The sequence below is a fragment of the Barbatula barbatula genome (genome assembly GCF_947034865.1).
Source record: "Barbatula barbatula genome assembly, chromosome: 19".
NCBI lineage: Eukaryota > Metazoa > Chordata > Actinopteri > Cypriniformes > Nemacheilidae > Barbatula > Barbatula barbatula.
In genome coordinates, this window is record NC_136782.1 from 8843929 (window position 1) to 8861159 (window position 17231).

The following is a 17231-nucleotide window of genomic DNA, read 5'->3' on the forward strand; positions in this document are numbered from 1 at the left end:
CCCTTTAAATGTCATAGAGACGAGGCCAAGACGAAAAGCACTGGGGCCAAAGATTGCTGAAAGCTCATTGAGCTGGACACTGGAAATTGGATTGTATGCAATTGTGTGGTTGTATTTTATTTGGGAAAGACTGTGTAGGCATCTAACTAACTAAATACTATTTATTAATGGCTACAAATACAAAAATGTAATTCCCAGTTTGACAGTATGGCATTATGGTGTATATTTTAATGTCTGGTTTAAGGTAAACGTCAAATTATGAAGCTCATCTGATAAACTTTTTCCATTCTTGCAGCTCTTCTGCTGGGGGTCTCGGACTGACATAGCCTCGGCCAATCACAGACTGAGTTAGAGGTGGCGGCCCATAAGGGGCGTGATGGCGGCCATGCCGTTCGTCAGCGAGGGGAAGTGTGTGAGCGTGGAGTGGGATTTCCTACAGGGGTTGCTCGCCAAACCGCCAACCTTGCCATGGTGAGAACAAACACAACTTCAACACACAGTTTAATGCATTAGACAAAAAGTACACGAGGCTGTACTTTTTGTAGTACAGTACAGTCAAATTGTTTTACTCTACTCTGTACTATGTACTTGCATCTCTTTGGTTGTGACTGAATTCACAAAATAGACTTCACTTTTTTTTGTAGGTGTTTTGTGTGAAATCTATTACTATATCATAGTTTTAGTTTTAGCTGTATAACTGCAATGTTATGTTTACTAGTCAGTAAGTCTGGGTATTATGAAGGCCTAAAAACATAAACCGCAACAGATTTTGTGACATTTGTGGAGTATGGATATGTTTTTGATGAACAGGAAAGAGAATACTCCAAAACCAGAACTATTTTAAGGTGTTTAAGTAAAATGAACTACATTTCTCACAAATTCCAAATGAAAATATTGATATTAAATAGGGAACAAAGGAAAGGTTAAAAAATATACAAAAAAGATGCAAAGTTTGCAGATCCCGAATAATGAAAACAAAACAAAAGTTCATATTCATATTTAAACAACAGGGTGTCCATGTCTTACACTGTAAAACAAATTCTTGTACAGAAGTGCGTTAATAGTGTGTTAAAAATGTTACAATACAGAAAAAGACTGCAAATTTATTTGCTTTTTTTACAGTGCGCCATTTTTTTATGCGTCTTTGCATTTTCTCAGAATTTCATATTGCTGATGGGTGATTTAATGTAATTCCTGAGGTTTGATTCTGTTGAATTTCAACAAAACACTTGACAAAACATGTATAAATGCCGATTTACAGCTAAACTGGATTGATCTCTTAATTTTTTCCATCGCTGTATAACTGTATCATGGTTGTAGCTCATAAAATATAGTTGATTAGATAGTAAAACTGATTTTTGATCTACCAATCAGAATGCAGGCTTGGAAATCACGTAAACAAGGATATTCACAAACGCACAACCAACAATTTAAATATAAATCTTCCGTAAAGCCTGGTAAACCATTCCGTTCCATAAGCTTGAGATTACTAAGTTTTAGCAGAATTATTAATGTCCACTCAACTGTGGAGGATATAAAAACTAAACAGAATCAATAACTGTATTGATTGAACTCTCCAGGGCCGTTTTATGGGATGTTCTAGTGTTTTGTCCTCTGAACAAAGCTATTTACACACCAAGAAATCACACAGGGCAACAAACGCACCATGACACATCCAGTGATGTACTGTGAGGTAACACACACACAGGTCATAAACCGCAGTTAAAATGCCAAATCACATAAGTTTGCTGATTTATGCACTTTGTCCCTTAAAACACAGTGCAGTCCTGTCTAAACAAATAAATTAGTCTCTTTTCAAATTGAGGAACTGACTCTTTTGTGTAAGCTTTTTGGCAGTTCCCTTTCATTCACTCGAAAAGTACCCCTTTTCACACACACCCAGACACACACACACATTCTTTCCGTGCCCTCCCTCACTCGCCGTTCATCTGCAGGATGAATAAGAATCAATGTCACAGACTCAGAAAGAGCGGGTGAGCGAGAGAAAGCGATGGAGAGACAGGGACACGTTCACCTCCGTCTTCCAGAGCAGACGCAAATTGTGGAGTCACCGTGACAACATAATTCCACCACTCAGGCCCCATTGAGAGCGAGTCGATATCCAATCAGAGCGACAGCTACCTAGGCCTGCCTCTGAGACAGCCCCGCCCTCCATTGATTCCTCAATCAAGACCGGGGCTCACCACCCAGGAGGGAGCCTGGGAAAGAAACGGAGCGATTGGATTTGGGGCAGACCACGGTGCGGTTCTGATGTAAGATCAGGCCTCCCACCAGCTACAGTGAACTATAAAAAGCTGATCACTGGTCAGCCATCATGCTCCGAGATGCTGGAGAAATGGAGACGTACAGCTGACGGAAAGAAAAAAGACTCAGAGTGACGTCCTGTTGAGGGTCAGTAAGAACTGGAGGGTGTTAAGGATATCATCCATGTATCCATATTCTATTAACTTCATGAATCAAAAACAAGAAATTATAAAAACCATAAACATTAAATCACAAATATAATATGCAACATGTATGAATTATATATGATTAAGGCATACTGAAGTTTGCCCAACACTTCCAGTACGTTTTTAATATTGTTTTAGTACCGTATTAAAATTTACAGCAAATTTATAAATTTGGGGGATAGTTCACCCAAACATTCTGTCATCATTTACTTACCCTTCTGCAGAACACAAAAGAAGATATTTGGATGAATGTTGGTAACTGATCAACGGTGCAACGGAGTACTCATTGACTCGCATTGGTTTTGAGTCCATACTATAGCAGTGAATGGGTGCCGCATATGCAAGTCAGTTACCAACATACTTAAAAATAGCTTCTTTTGTGTCAGAGGTTTGAAATGACAAGAGTTGGTGAGTAGCCAAAATGACAGAATTTTCATTTTTCGGTTAATAAAGAAGATCTAAAAACCATCACATTCATCCACACAAAGACGCAGTTCCAAAACACAACCCATTTTAAGGAAATAGTTCAACAAGACACCTGCAATTTTATGGTTCGAACAGAGATATAGAGGGAACATTTGCATATTGCAGCTTTAAACAAAACAATATTTAAATAGCACATCAGAGTCAGGCGATTTTAGCTACTAAAATGTATACCTAACAAATATTTTTTGTGTTCCAAAAGCATGTAGATTCCTGACTGCTTTAGTAGCCAGTAAAAACAAAATAAACATGACACAACGTGATCCCCGTCTTAATGTTTCATCTTTCCCCAGCCTGCAAAACTTAAGGAAGGAGAAGTCACGCAATGCTGCTCGTTCTCGGCGGGGTAAAGAGAATTTTGAGTTCTTTGAGTTGGCCAAAATGCTTCCTCTTCCCGGAGCAATCACCAGCCAGTTGGACAAGGCCTCCATCATCCGCCTCACCATCAGCTACCTGCATATGAGACACTTTGCCAGCCAAGGAGACCCGCCCTGGAGCCCTCTAAGGGAGGGGGAGAACAACTGCAACAAGGGTAAGATTGCTCAAAACACCTGTCCTGTCAAAAATAAAAACATTTAAACCAGCCTAAGCTAGTCTGTATTTATAGCTGTTTTTCCCTCTGGTTTTCATCTTTTTACACTTGAATTTGTGAGGTCTTTTACTATATCTTAAGCATTTCAAGGCAGATTTATGTGACGCTTTTAGCATCCATCCCAGCGTCGATTTTTGTATTTGAGGTAGCATTAACTAGACGGCTTCAAGTGAACCACAGCGAAACTCAATTCAAACACGGCGGTGGCGGCCTGTCGATGAATACAAATGCGTTATTAATTTAAATGATGAATTTAAATAGAATAGGCTATTATTGTCTTATACGTCGCTTGGGATACTCTCACGTTGAAAACTGCACGGAAGAATGCGGAAAATAGAGCGAGAGGGTGCTTAAACATGCATGCGCGGAACGCAGAAAAGTAATTGAGATTGTGCCGCAAGAGTAATTGCTCGTATTCATTCGGAGGTAAACACGACTCATCTGAAATGATGCGTTTCTGTCGCACGCAACCGACTCTCTGTCACGTTGATTGTGGGAGTGAAAACCAGTCGAAGCCATCATATTTGTTTCTCATGTCTCATTTCTGAGGGGGACCTTGTCATTTGAGTTTAATTCGAGAGCAGGGTCATTTGGCTTCTCATGTACGTACCGTCATTCATTGCATCCTCTGATAGTCTCATCTCAATTGTGAAGTGAACAATAGATCTAACGGCCAATTAGCCGCAGACCGCGCTCAGGGCTCCGCGGAAGCCGACGGGACGAACAAAAGAGCCACAGTCCTCGCTGAAGCTTGTTAACATGTGGCGTACGTAGTAGACCACCTGCCAATCTCATTATACCTGCAGCATCTGAGCAATTCGGTTGGGTTCAAATAGTCAGACGAATGTCTCTTTTTGTTGTAAAGCAAGTCAGCTGTTTTTCGGTCTACTGCCTACTGCCTTCATCCTAATGGAAATGAATCTCAAAAAAGGGATTATTTGGGGCGTTATCCATAGGCAGCACCTCTGTGTGCCACTTAAACAGTGCTCCTCATGTGGTACTTGAATCACAGTGATTTCTAAGTGTTTTATTTTTATAATAGTTTTTATCAAAGTTTGACTATTTAATTATCTAAAAACAGCAGTGTCTATGCATAATAATAAACTAAATGGATCATTGTTAAAGGAAAATTCTATACATAATACATTTCTTTGTTCTGTCGAACACAAAAGAAGATATTTTGTAAAATACAGGACAGCAAACAGTTCTGGGGCACCACCGTCTATCATTGTAATTTTTCCTACTGTGGCAGCCAATGGTGGTCAAGAACTGTTTGGCTATAAGCATTCTTCCAAATATCTTTCTCTGAGTTCAAACAAAGACATTTATACAGGTTTGGAACAACTCGAGGGTGAGTCAATGACGTCAGAATTTCCATTTCTGGGTGAACTAAATTCAAGAGAATTGCAGAGTTGACAACACATAAAGATAAAGATACAGAAGAAGAATATAATCGGCATCCATACCCATTCAGTCAAATACAGCATAACAGAAGAGAGAAGAATAGTGTAAAAGGAGATGGGGAAAGCACACGTGGAGGAAATTATGTGTGTGATTTGTAATTATAGAAATTAACTATATGACGAGGAGAGCGTAATTACAAGGGTTGTCTAATTGCAATTATTACAGAGGGGAAACAACTCAACTACAATTAGGTGTGTGTGTGAATGTGTGTTGAATGTGTATATATATGCGCCTGTGTGGATAAACACACCTGTGAGAAAGTGAATGGATGCTAAATATGATATAGACGCGTATGTTTGTGGGTAGAATTAAATGATAGCTCTGAGTTGTTGAGTGTGGGAGTCTTTGATGATATCGGTGTTCATGTGTTTGTTAGAAAAACAGACAAATGGATTCAGTCAACACTTAGACATTCTGATTATCACACTTGAGAATATAAAACATATTTGTATTGAACCAAACTGTTGCAAACTTACATCATAGATAACCTTCAACCCAGCACTTAACTTCTGCTTTAGATGTAGTAGTTGTTTAGTTTCATATGACACTTCACATCCTCTACATAAATGGCATAAAGGTCAGATCTACAAAAAATGCTGGTTTAAACTCAAAGTTGGATAAAATTTGGTCAAACCCAACCACTGACTTCAAATTTACTTATACCCATTTTGTGACTTTTATCACTTTCAAAATGGTTTCCGGTGACTTTCATGGCTATTGTGAGAATAGGAATGACTTCCGTTACAAGGGACAATTTGGAGTCACACCTGTTAGTAAAAACAGGTGTCAATCACAAACACTGACTGTGTGAGCATATCGGCGATGATATTGTCTATCATGCTGGGATGGCTGGTGCACCGGAATGAGCCGGGCTGTTATGGTAATGGCTCACTGCTGGAATGTGAACCCGGCACCGGCGCTCCGGCAGTGGGTGAGAGCGGCGTGAGCGGGGGGAGGTTCTGCGCACTGGATGGGGGGATATAGCTTTTGTCTGCTTCCCACGTTTCAAAACCAGGACTGAAAAATGAATAGACGGAGGAAAATCAATTGCATGACCTTCACACGGGGTGAGAGTAAAAGATGGAGGAAGAGAGAGAGAAAGAGGGATCGGGATGGGCAGTCGAAAAGAGTAATGGAGAGACTATGAGCGACTTGAGGGAATGCGAAATGGCTGTGGCACAAAATAGTGATATTTTATCTCTCTTTATGTGCTATGCAGATGCACGCGGCGTGTGCGAGTGTGTAGTTGTGCAGGCTCTGCTGCGGGAATGATAGTCTTTATGGATAATGGGGTGATTAAATCTTTTATGTCAGACCGTCAGACCCATGGGCCTTTAAAGGAAACACGCACATATCATCATCATGAACAAATTGTTTTACGCTTTAATTCTGTTTTAAAGTTTTTCTTTACTGTACTTGATGACAGTGGTCCTGACAGAACTATATTCTGAAAGAAGGACCGGAGGCATATCTAGGGACCAAAATATCGTGGAGACTTGAGGTGACTCCTTTAGTCTTTGTATGATCGATTCATAATCAGTTGTTTCATTTAGAATGTAAAATGATCATGTTTAATGTACATTTATTCGTTAAGATTTTATTTATTCAGTATTATTTTTTTTGAGGCAATTTACAAATGGGAGAGCATTCAACATTTGTATTCAAAGTTTAGGTATAATTTTACTTATGTTTTCATAGACATTGAAATGTTAACGTTTGAAGTAATATTCAACCTTTGATATACAGTATTGGCCCAAAGTGATGTCCGGTGAATATTTATACAACATTTGCTTTGAGGTAGACATAAACATCAAAATATGAAGCACAAGGTACAACACATTAAACTTTTAAGGTATTTATTAAAGAAAATGATTTGGCAAAAAGGGAAATATGGGTTTTATTCAAATATACATATACAAAAGACTTTGTTAAATTGTTATGTTTTATTTATTTCTTTGAACTACAAACAATATTTCTCCCAAATTTTAAATTTTGTTTAAATTTACCACACACTGGACTAGTTGTATGGTGGCCCACTGGTGCACAACACAACGAAATTTTAAAAGCAAACATACATTTACAACATAATCAAGTCACAACACAACGGAATAAAGTCACAACACAATGAAATAAAGTCACAACGGAATAAAGTCACAACAAAACAGAATAAAGTCACAACACAACGGAATAAAGTCACAACACAACAGAATAAATCACAACACAATGGAATAAATCACAACACAACAGAATAAAGTCACAACACAACGGAATAAAGTCACAACACAACAGAATAAAGTCACAACACAACGGAATAAAGTCACAACACAATGAAATAAAGTCACAACGGAATAAAGTCACAACAAAACGGAATAAATCACAACACAACAGAATAAAGTCACAACACAATGGAATAAAGTCACAACACAACAGAATAAATTCACAACACAACAGAATAAATTCACAACACAACAGAATAAATCACAACACAATGGAATAAAGTCACAACGCAACGGAATAAAGTAACAACACAATGAAATAAAGTCACAACGGAATAAAGTCACAAAAAAACAGAATAAAGTCACAACACAACGGAATAAAGTCACAACACAACAGAATAAATCACAACACAATGGAATAAATCACAACAAAACAGAATAAAGTCACAACACAACGGAATAAAGTCACAACACAATGAAATAAAGTCACAACGGAATAAAGTCACTACAAAACGGAATAAATCACAACACAACAGAATAAAGTCACAACACAATGGAATAAAGTCACAACACAAAACGGAATAAAGTCACAACACAACAGAATAAATCACAACACAACGGAATAAAGTCACAACACAACGGAATAAAGTCACAACACAACGGAATAAATTCACAACACAACAGAATAAATCACAACACAACGGAATAAAGTCACAACGCAACGGAATAAAGTAACAACACAATGAAATAAAGTCACAACGGAATAAAGTCACAACAAAACGGAATAAATCACAACACAACAGAATAAAGTCACAACACAACGGAATAAAGTCACAACACAACGGAATAAAGTCACAACGGAAAATAAGTAATAGAATACAAATATATATATATATATATATATATATATATATATATGTATATGCACAGTTAAAAAACTCAGAGTCTACGATACCCATGTACAGTATGTCAGTAGAGGTTTTGGAATTAATTGTTTCAATCCAAATTATGCATACTGGCTATATGTTAGAAGCAGCGGAGGTATGTTAGCAAATAGGCTACAATCCAATGCAAATATAATCTTATACATGTGTTCATATATGATGTTTGTGTAAGCTCTGCTGGTCAAGGTGACTCATTTCCTGTGAGAGGCATGCGTTAAGCGGCAAAACGCAGGGGTTTCGTTGGCGACTTGGAAGTGTTGAGCAAGCTGTACCCAAAATCCTTTCACTTCAGTTACATGTATATGACCTGACAAAAAGAAGACAAATACAGAGATTTAAATAAAGAATACAGAGTGGGTTGATATGCAAGTTAAAATACATGATACGTGCAATATGTCATAGTTAACTGCCCCTAACCTGAGGGTCATAAAGTATTAGTCATTACTACAAAAATTGACTGCATATTTAAAATATACATAAACTTCAAGCAGGTTAGTGACCGTGAACGTCCGCCCAGGGACAAAACATTTTCACTTCAAGAGACAGCAGCAGCACAGCAACTCCACAGCTGCCAAGTCTGGTGAAGGGCCATAGCATACATTAGAATGTCATGACTAGCCAATCAAAATCAAGCTTTCAAAAGCGCTGTGTAACAAAAAATAAAAAAAAATAATGTGTAATAAAATTTTTTTTTTGTCATTGACATTCAGTTTTCCCACAGCTGAGCACATTTTCTTTTTAAATGCTTTACACAAACGCAACAGGCTACCAAAAACTACTAAAACAACACCCAGCACAATGCGCACCTCCTACTCGGCATGACTTTTTTGAAGCCGAAAGATTCCCCTGGTGGTCGGGAGCACTAACGTTCTGTTGTGACTTGATTCCGTTGTGTTGTGACTCGATTCCGTTTTGTTGTGACTCGATTCCGTTTTGTTGTAGCTTGATTGCGTTGTGAACTTATATTTGCATTTAAATTGTGTGTTGTGCACCAGTTGGCCACCGTATGGAATGACCACAATACATCTAGAAATGCTGAATAAATGAAAATGTGGAATGGTCTCTTAGTTTTAATATATTAAGCGATGAAAAAAAGCTCAAAGCAGAGCTACGGTTTGTTTAATGCATCTTTAAAATTATATTTAATTAAAAGACACATTTTCTGGAAAAAGGCTATTAAAAATATGAATTGTCAATATACCTATATGCTTTGAAATATAGATTCCCCCGTCCAATAGAGTCAATAGATTGATATTGAATGTTTCAATGTAAATTTGCTATAATGTATGTGTAAACAAAATATACAAATACTTTTGAGCAAATATCAGGAAAAAATACCAGCCAACTGTCAACATTGTTGTGGTGAGTTTGCATAGCAAGTTCACAAATAAATGAAAGTGTAGTTACTATTAAGAACAAAAAACGAAATATATTGTCATCAGTGTTACTGTTATGTATATGCAATTGTAAATCTTTCCTCTTATTTTACAGCTACACTCTCTCTTTCTCTCTCTGTGTGTGTTTGTCAGACGTCTTGTTTTTGACTTTCACACTGTCTTTCTCATTCATTCATTCATTCATTTCTTTCTCTCTCTCTCTCTCTCTCTCCTTTCTGGTATATGTGTCTGTCTCCCACCCCTAATTCTAAGCATTTAAAGCACTGAGGGCTTTTAAGGGACGTTAATTGCACTCAAATTATGTTCGACCGTGCTAGAAGAGAGGTAACAGCTGAGGGAGAGAGAGAAGGAGGGATGGCAGACTGATAGGATAATTGCGGCAGAGAGGGCCGTTACGATTGGAGACGTTTTCTCTCTCTTTTCCATCTGTCTGAGAATCATTGCTCCTGTCTCTATCCTTGAGGTTAGAGGTGGGGGGTGCGTGCCGCGGCACGTCCAACGCCCTGTAAACAAGTTGCTAGGTGATCGGCCTACGATTCCCATCAGCCAACTTGATTGAGCAAACTAATGTGGAATGAAAGGCCAACCTTGCAGTTCCCATAGTAACCTTCTAACTTGGTTAAAAGGTTGTCGGGTTGGGTGGGGGGTTGAAAGAATGAAAGGGACGAGATGTGAGGTTGCTCTGTGTGTGAAGGAGAAGAACGTTAAATTACTCGAGTCTGGTTGGGCTTTATTGTGCTGGAGCGGTAACATCGGAGGGCCTCCTCAAAGCTGACCCATGTGTCAAGCTGTGTTTAAAACCCACAAGACAATTTTATTGCCCGGGAGAACTGAGGAGATCTCGGTTTGGGTTAATTTTTTCTGCTTTGTCTCGGATGTTTCTCAATTGTTGACATACAATGAATGTGGATAGTTAGTATTGGATGAATTTGATGGGAAATGTTTGAGTTCATTTTGCGGTTTTAATGCAAGCGAGTGAATTGAAATGTTGACTATGTTTACATGTGCACCATTCATGTGATTATTTAAAGACTGGCAGCGAGTTGTATTGATTGTAATGTAACGTTTACTACAAATTTGTGCTTAAGATGCGTGACATACACATTGGTCAGAGATGTGATTATAGAGTTTACATGCCATCTAATTGCGTGAAGGTGCATTTAAACATAGTTGTGGTTGAGATTCTTCTATGTGATCTGTTTCTCAGAAGAAAGTCGCTGAGAATCGGGAGACAAAGTAAATCTCATTGCTGTCCAGGAGAAGCAGGTGAAGTTTTAAAGAGATTTTGTTGTTTTTCTTTTCTATAGGATGTGGTTTATTCATTTCCCTAATGAAATTAAAGACCATGATGTCAAACATCAGAGGTGCCTTTAGTCCATATAAGGACTGGACAGGTCAGGAACCCCGTCTTACATCTTACAAGCAACATCTTATTGCTTTACAATAATTAACAAACTTGGCTAAACTTAAATGCTACAAAGTTACAGGACCCCGTTCAACAAATTGTTTATTTAATAAAATTAACATACAATACATTTCAACAAATTGTTTATATAATACAATTAGTATAACATGAAATATTGATAATTAACAAATAACAGGTGCGTGCGTCCGATAACAGCGTCTATAAACTGTGCAGATGCAAATCTGTTAAATGATACGACAACAATGCTGGAATACAGGTCTTTATTTGTCTTACATACTTATTAACTTTTCTACAGGGAAAAGTAGATATACTATACCAGTGTTGTTTACCAAATTATAAACTCGCGTAGTGTTTCTTTACAAAGTGACATTGACAACTGGTGACCTGGCATCCATAATAAAGCATTTAAAGTCGTTTTACCCGTATGAACACAGATAGTGTTGTTAACGTTGTTTTGCATATACGCGAAACTTTTTAAAAACTCAAATGATTTTCTTTTTCGATTTTACTACATTGTTGTCATGAAACCTCTCCTGTGTGCAAAACGCATTTAAAGGATCGTGATTGATGTTCAGCTTTGGGCAGCTAAACTTGACCTTATTTTTGCATTTATTTAAAATTTTGTTTCATTTAACAGTTTTTTAACAAAAACATGAAACAAATAAAACGCTGTCAAGTGAAACCCATATTGAAGACCCATGAGTTGTTAAGGAATCTAGTGCTTACGTTGGATGTGCTTTGTCAAATAGATCCTGTTTACTCCAAGGCTGAGAAAAAAACGTTCATTATTCTCACTGTCCTCCCTATCGGGCCGGGTTCGACTTATGCATTAGCCTCTACTGTTATGGCTGACTTTGGGAAATGAGGGCCGGCCATTGTCCATCCATCAAGCGGTACGGCTGTCAGCCCTGCCCTATAGCTGGACCGAATCACTCAAAGTCTGTGAGAAGACCCTGGGTGTTTGGATGGTGGGATGCAAAACAATTCGATCGCCAATGTGCATGTGACCCCCAAAGACGAACAAGTGGTGCTCTGTGTATTATCCCTACTTCACTCACTCTCTTACACACACATACTGAGCCGTGATCCTGGTCTCTGCACCAAACCCCCTTTTCAGGCCTGTGAATGGGGCAGACTCATTGATATTCCTCTGAGGGGACCCCACTCCTATAATGCCACTGCGTTTTGGGGTATGTGATCAGGGAGACATTTGTGCTGTCTTTGTGTTTATGTAGAAAGTGTGCATATGTGTCTCATCGCATCAAATCTGTATTATTTCCCAATAGATCGTTTTATTGCTCAGAGGTTGCTCTTTTATAAAGCTAAGGAGATTCGATGGAGTTCTCAGTTATGTTTCAATTACGTATCAACTTATTCTCAGATGTTTCTGCTAAAATGAAAAACAAAAATAGAAACAAATGAGACAATTGTTGAATACTATGAAGGTTTAATTCTGGATTTGGGTCAATTGTATGAGAAACGTTTGAGTTTGAGATACTGAGATCTTCAATAAAGCTGATTTTTGATTGCAGACTTGACAAATCTGAGCTCAGTTTGTGACATTGTTGAGATCTCTTCTGAATCTCTAGTATATCTAGTTTTTTGAGGTTCTGAATCTTCTGAGAGACAAGAGACTTAAATTATGGTTATTCAACCAAACACCAATAAATAAATACAAATAAAACAAACAAACAAAAAATACTGAAGATGCGCCGATATATATCGTCCAATAATCAGTATCAGTTTAATTTAGCCATTATATAAATTAATAACATTCAGGAAGTTAAGAAATATTCATTTATTCTGCAGAATCTGCAGGTATCACTTTGAATAATCGGCTATATCGATGGAGAAATTTAGTATTGCTGCATCTCTGAAAAGAACGAAGCATTGTAAAAGAAGTCCAAATGATAGAAATTTGTTAGAGGAGTACGCTGATATTTAAGTTGTTCTTTAAGTCAGCATTAAAACCACATTGTTCGAGTCAGGCTTGACATCAAAAGTGTTTCATTCTGTTCTGTTTGATTTCTAAAAACTGATCAGACCATTCAAAGTGAGTTGCACCTGATCTCAGTGAAGAATTTATTTTGTGCGAGTACAGGTCTTGAGCGCTGTTGAATACATTTGCATTATTTATATTTGGCAGACGCTTTTATACAAAGCAACGTACAGTACAGTACATTCAAGCTATACGTTTAGCCTGTACATGCAGTTTCAGGAAATTGAGCCCATGACCTTGGGCGCTGTTAGCGTCTTGCCAGCCGAACAACACGATTTTAGTTCCATCCTCACATACATACAGACATAATATACACATATGGCTTGATTTTTGATTTCACTGATCTTCTGTTTAGTTCTTCAGTTTTAAAGTTTGACGGTCCCATTAAGTTTCAACTTTAGTGTTGCATGGAAGTGCCCGTTCGTATTCCGTCTGGAAAGCAACAGTTAAAGGTTTGGAGAAGTGAGCTCACAGTCTGCTCGCTGTATTCTCCACTCAAAACAGTTATTGATTTCACAGCCATCAGAGCGTCACAAGCGCACACTCGCACGGAGACAACCCGCTGTGTGCACATCGAATCTTAACGTGTCTTCCACGGTGTAAGATCAGAGCGGGCCATGTTTGAAATGCACAGCAATTGTCATCTGTGTGATTTGTAAATGTGTTTGTTTTGTGATGACAGGCGGCCCAGGATGCTATTGTCTGCTGAGGGTGAATTAGCATGTCTGTGCGGGTGTCATCAGCCCAATAAACAGCACTGCTTCTGATGCTCGCTGTCTTAATAATATCTGAGATACACATAAAGGATGAAAAGGTGTCTTGAAAGCTGTTTCAGCCTAAATGTTTTTTGTTGTTAATTAAACTAATATTACATTTTGCACGACTTGCATTAAAATCCTTATAATACGTTTGATACTATTATCATTTTTCTGTAATACGTTTTCAAACGTATGTTAAAGGGACTGGAGTTTAATAAGAATATCCACAATCTCAAAAAGGATGTGTTAAATAATAACACATCAATAAATACATTTGATTACGAGTCGTTTTAATGAATTTATTAATAGTTTAATTAATTAGACTTTGTGTTAAATTAATAAAAGGGACATTACAAGGTAGGGTAAACGTAACAGCGTGTATGTTTTATTTATATGACGTTTACGTTATATTTGTAAAAACGTGATTCACAAACTTTTCTTGAATATTCATTTCATTGTTCAAAATCACCTTTGATACTAATTTGAATGTCTGATCGATTGTTTTAGGTTTTTGTTTGTTTTGTGGCAGAAAATAAGAATACATTTACAGTTATTTTTAGTTTTAAAAAGGTTTAAAGCCATTTAGCTCAAGCTTTATGTATTGTGAATGCTTACTCATATTGCCCATGTTTTTTTCTAGTGAGAAGAACGAGTCATTCATTGGCCACCGATATATTTGAGCAGCACCTGGGAGCTCATCTTCTACAGGTACATCAACTCCTGCATTTGTTTATTCATACAGATATGCAAGTCAGTGTCAGTAATGATTATTTATAATATTTTTTGTTACTGTCCTCAAAAGTAGGATTTTTACAACACTTGATATGAAGTTTAAAAGCATTTACCTGCCTGTGAAAATCAGCCTAAAGTCTCAAAATCATACAATGAGAAAAAGAGCATCAAGGTTTTATTTCATTCATTCATTTCATTATGATCTTTAACATGGCCTTAGTCAATGTTAAAGATATCAAGATCATATTTTTATATTGTTCTTTACATTGTGATCTTATATAGAAAACAGTTAACACATTCCCACTAAAATGACTGGGTTTTCACAGGCAGGATCACATATTTTGTAATTTGGTCATTGCATTAAATAGCAACAAAATATAAAAATCAAGTGTAATCTTCAAACAGGCACTAGACCCTTAGCCGACTGTTCAAAGACTGATGTCACTTCCCCTTTAGGAGAAGGAACAATGTATTTGATACAAATGGCCAATGTCATGTCCTTAATGTTAAAAATTATAGCTACTGGTTTGTCATTAGCTATTATGAACTTATAAACTTCAACCTATTTATGTAAAACATTTCCTTTTGCAGTGGATTTGTGGCCTCTTGTCATTTCCAACCGGTTTGACATAATTTATGCTGCAGGACATGAAAACATATTCTGAATAATGTTGGCAATCAAACAACGGTGGTACCCATTGACTTGCATTGGTTTTGTGTCTATACAGTAGAAGTCAATGGGGAAAACTGTTGTTCGGTTACCAACGCTCATCGGAATATCTTTTTTGGTGTTCTGCAGAAGATAGAAAGTCACACAGGTTGGAAATGACATGATGGTGAGTATGTGAATTTTCATGACACTTTCACTTAAATGATGACAGATTTGTGAACTATCCCTTTAATAAATGAATGTCATTGCATTACATAACGAAAAAAATTCAAATGGCATTTCATTATAATATAGCACAAAGCCACTTTAAAAACGAAGGTATCACAAAAATTGGTTTAAGTTTTGATAAATAATAGAATCTTCATTAAGTTAATTAAGTCCAAAATACTTTGGGGGCTACAGTCGTGTATATTTTCTGTAGGTTCTCTCTATTTCCAGCCTTGTTATTAAAAATGTGTTTATAATGATCATATATTGTCATTTGGAATCCCTGACGCAAAAACAAATAGCTAAGTCTTAAAAGACGTAACATTTTAAAAGAAAAAGACAGAAGGTTACCTTGAGCGAAGTGAAATGTTCAGATAGGAAAGGTGCTGATAGAAATCAAATGAACACTTTTAAAAATTCTTTGTCTCGTACTCTGTCAGTAATAACTAGATAATTGCTCTTTATTTCCAGCATACCGTCCACTCTCATTTGCATAGTGAACCTCTCACTTGCATAAATTACCACTGCCACAACATCAGTCAGTCTCAAACAAAGCGTCCAGTGCATTTCTTGCCCGTCCCTGTGTGTTATTACAATTAATATAATTCTATAAAGCAGTTCTTTAATGACGCTGTTTGAAATCATTCACACGCTCACAACTCTTTGGTGATTTTTGTGTTGCGTTTTTTTCCTTAGAAAGCTTAAAAATGCAAACATTACACTGGATGTACAGTGTTTTAAAGTGAACACGAAAAAACTAAGTTACATTTTACTTTACGTGATGTCATGTATTTCTATAAGTGCAACATTCAACAAGTAAAATAAGTGTTTTATATATTAAGTGTAAGTGTTTTATATATGTGTCAAATTTATTAGATCGTATCGCTTTTTTTAAATAATTTTTCTGGTTTTGTTCATTGGTTGAGCCCCCCTTTGTGCATTTTGCCAGTGATGTGACAGGTGGCTGGAGGGGAGAGGCAAAAAATAAGAGGGCTTGATGACATCATCAAGAAAGGAAACTTGTTCATAGGCAGAGCAAGTTATTACATTTGTAAAACTAAAAATGAATGTGCACAAATGTATTGCTCAGCAGGAAAATGTATTTTTTAAATGTAAATTTATATTTTAAATAAATATGTTGTAACTGTGTGTCGCAGCATTTTTTTCCAGTGTGGATAGACAAATTGTGCTGTCAATACACTCTTAAAAATAAAGGTGAATATAAGGTTTTTCACAGTGATGCCATAGAAGAACCATTTTTAGTTTCACAAAGTACTATTCTGTCAAAGTTTCTCTCTTTCTTACTTTTTTATAATCTGAAGACCCTTTTTTCGCAACAAAGAACCTTTTCTGGATGTTTAAAGTTCTTTAGGGACCCAAAAGGTTCTTCCATGGCATCGAAGACTCTTTTGAAACACCTTTTTTAAGCGTCTAGAAACATTGCCGTGACACATTGTGATCCACCCGATGTGCTATGAGAAAAGAATTGCTTGTTTTTGGTGTTTAAATGGTCAGTACGTGTGCAAGAGAGTTTCATGTCTTTCTCTTTTCAGTCTCTAGATGGATTTGTGTTTGTGGTCAGTCAAGAAGGCAGATTCCTGTATATCTCAGAGACCGTGTCCATCTACCTTGGTCTTTCACAGGTGAGATGAAAACGTATTAGAAAACACATTTTAAGCAACAAAAAAATAATTGATTTGGATGTCCATAAACTTTTTATTAACAATTACGTTTTTATGTTAAATTTAAGATGAAGTCAAACATATCATACGATGTATTAATGTATTAAATGTGTGTTTTTCATCATTTTACAACAGCTTAGAAATGAGTCTCTTCCAATCCAAATTTCATTTAAGATGCCACGAATACAGT

The 17231-nt window shown here is 37.0% G+C and overlaps 1 protein-coding gene across 1 annotated transcript in view; it reads left to right on the top strand.

Moving 5' to 3' along the window:
* Positions 1-376: 376 nt before the first annotated feature.
* The window catches only part of npas1 (neuronal PAS domain protein 1), a gene marked incomplete at both ends in the record, with an annotated part of 28171 nt that continues 11316 nt past the window's right edge, over positions 377-17231 (top strand). Inside the window, 4 exons of the mRNA XM_079480916.1 lie at positions 377-471; positions 3248-3486; positions 14391-14458; positions 16913-17002. Coding sequence (XP_079337042.1) covers positions 377-471; positions 3248-3486; positions 14391-14458; positions 16913-17002 — 492 coding nt within the window. The remainder of the gene's footprint in view (positions 472-3247; positions 3487-14390; positions 14459-16912; positions 17003-17231) is intronic.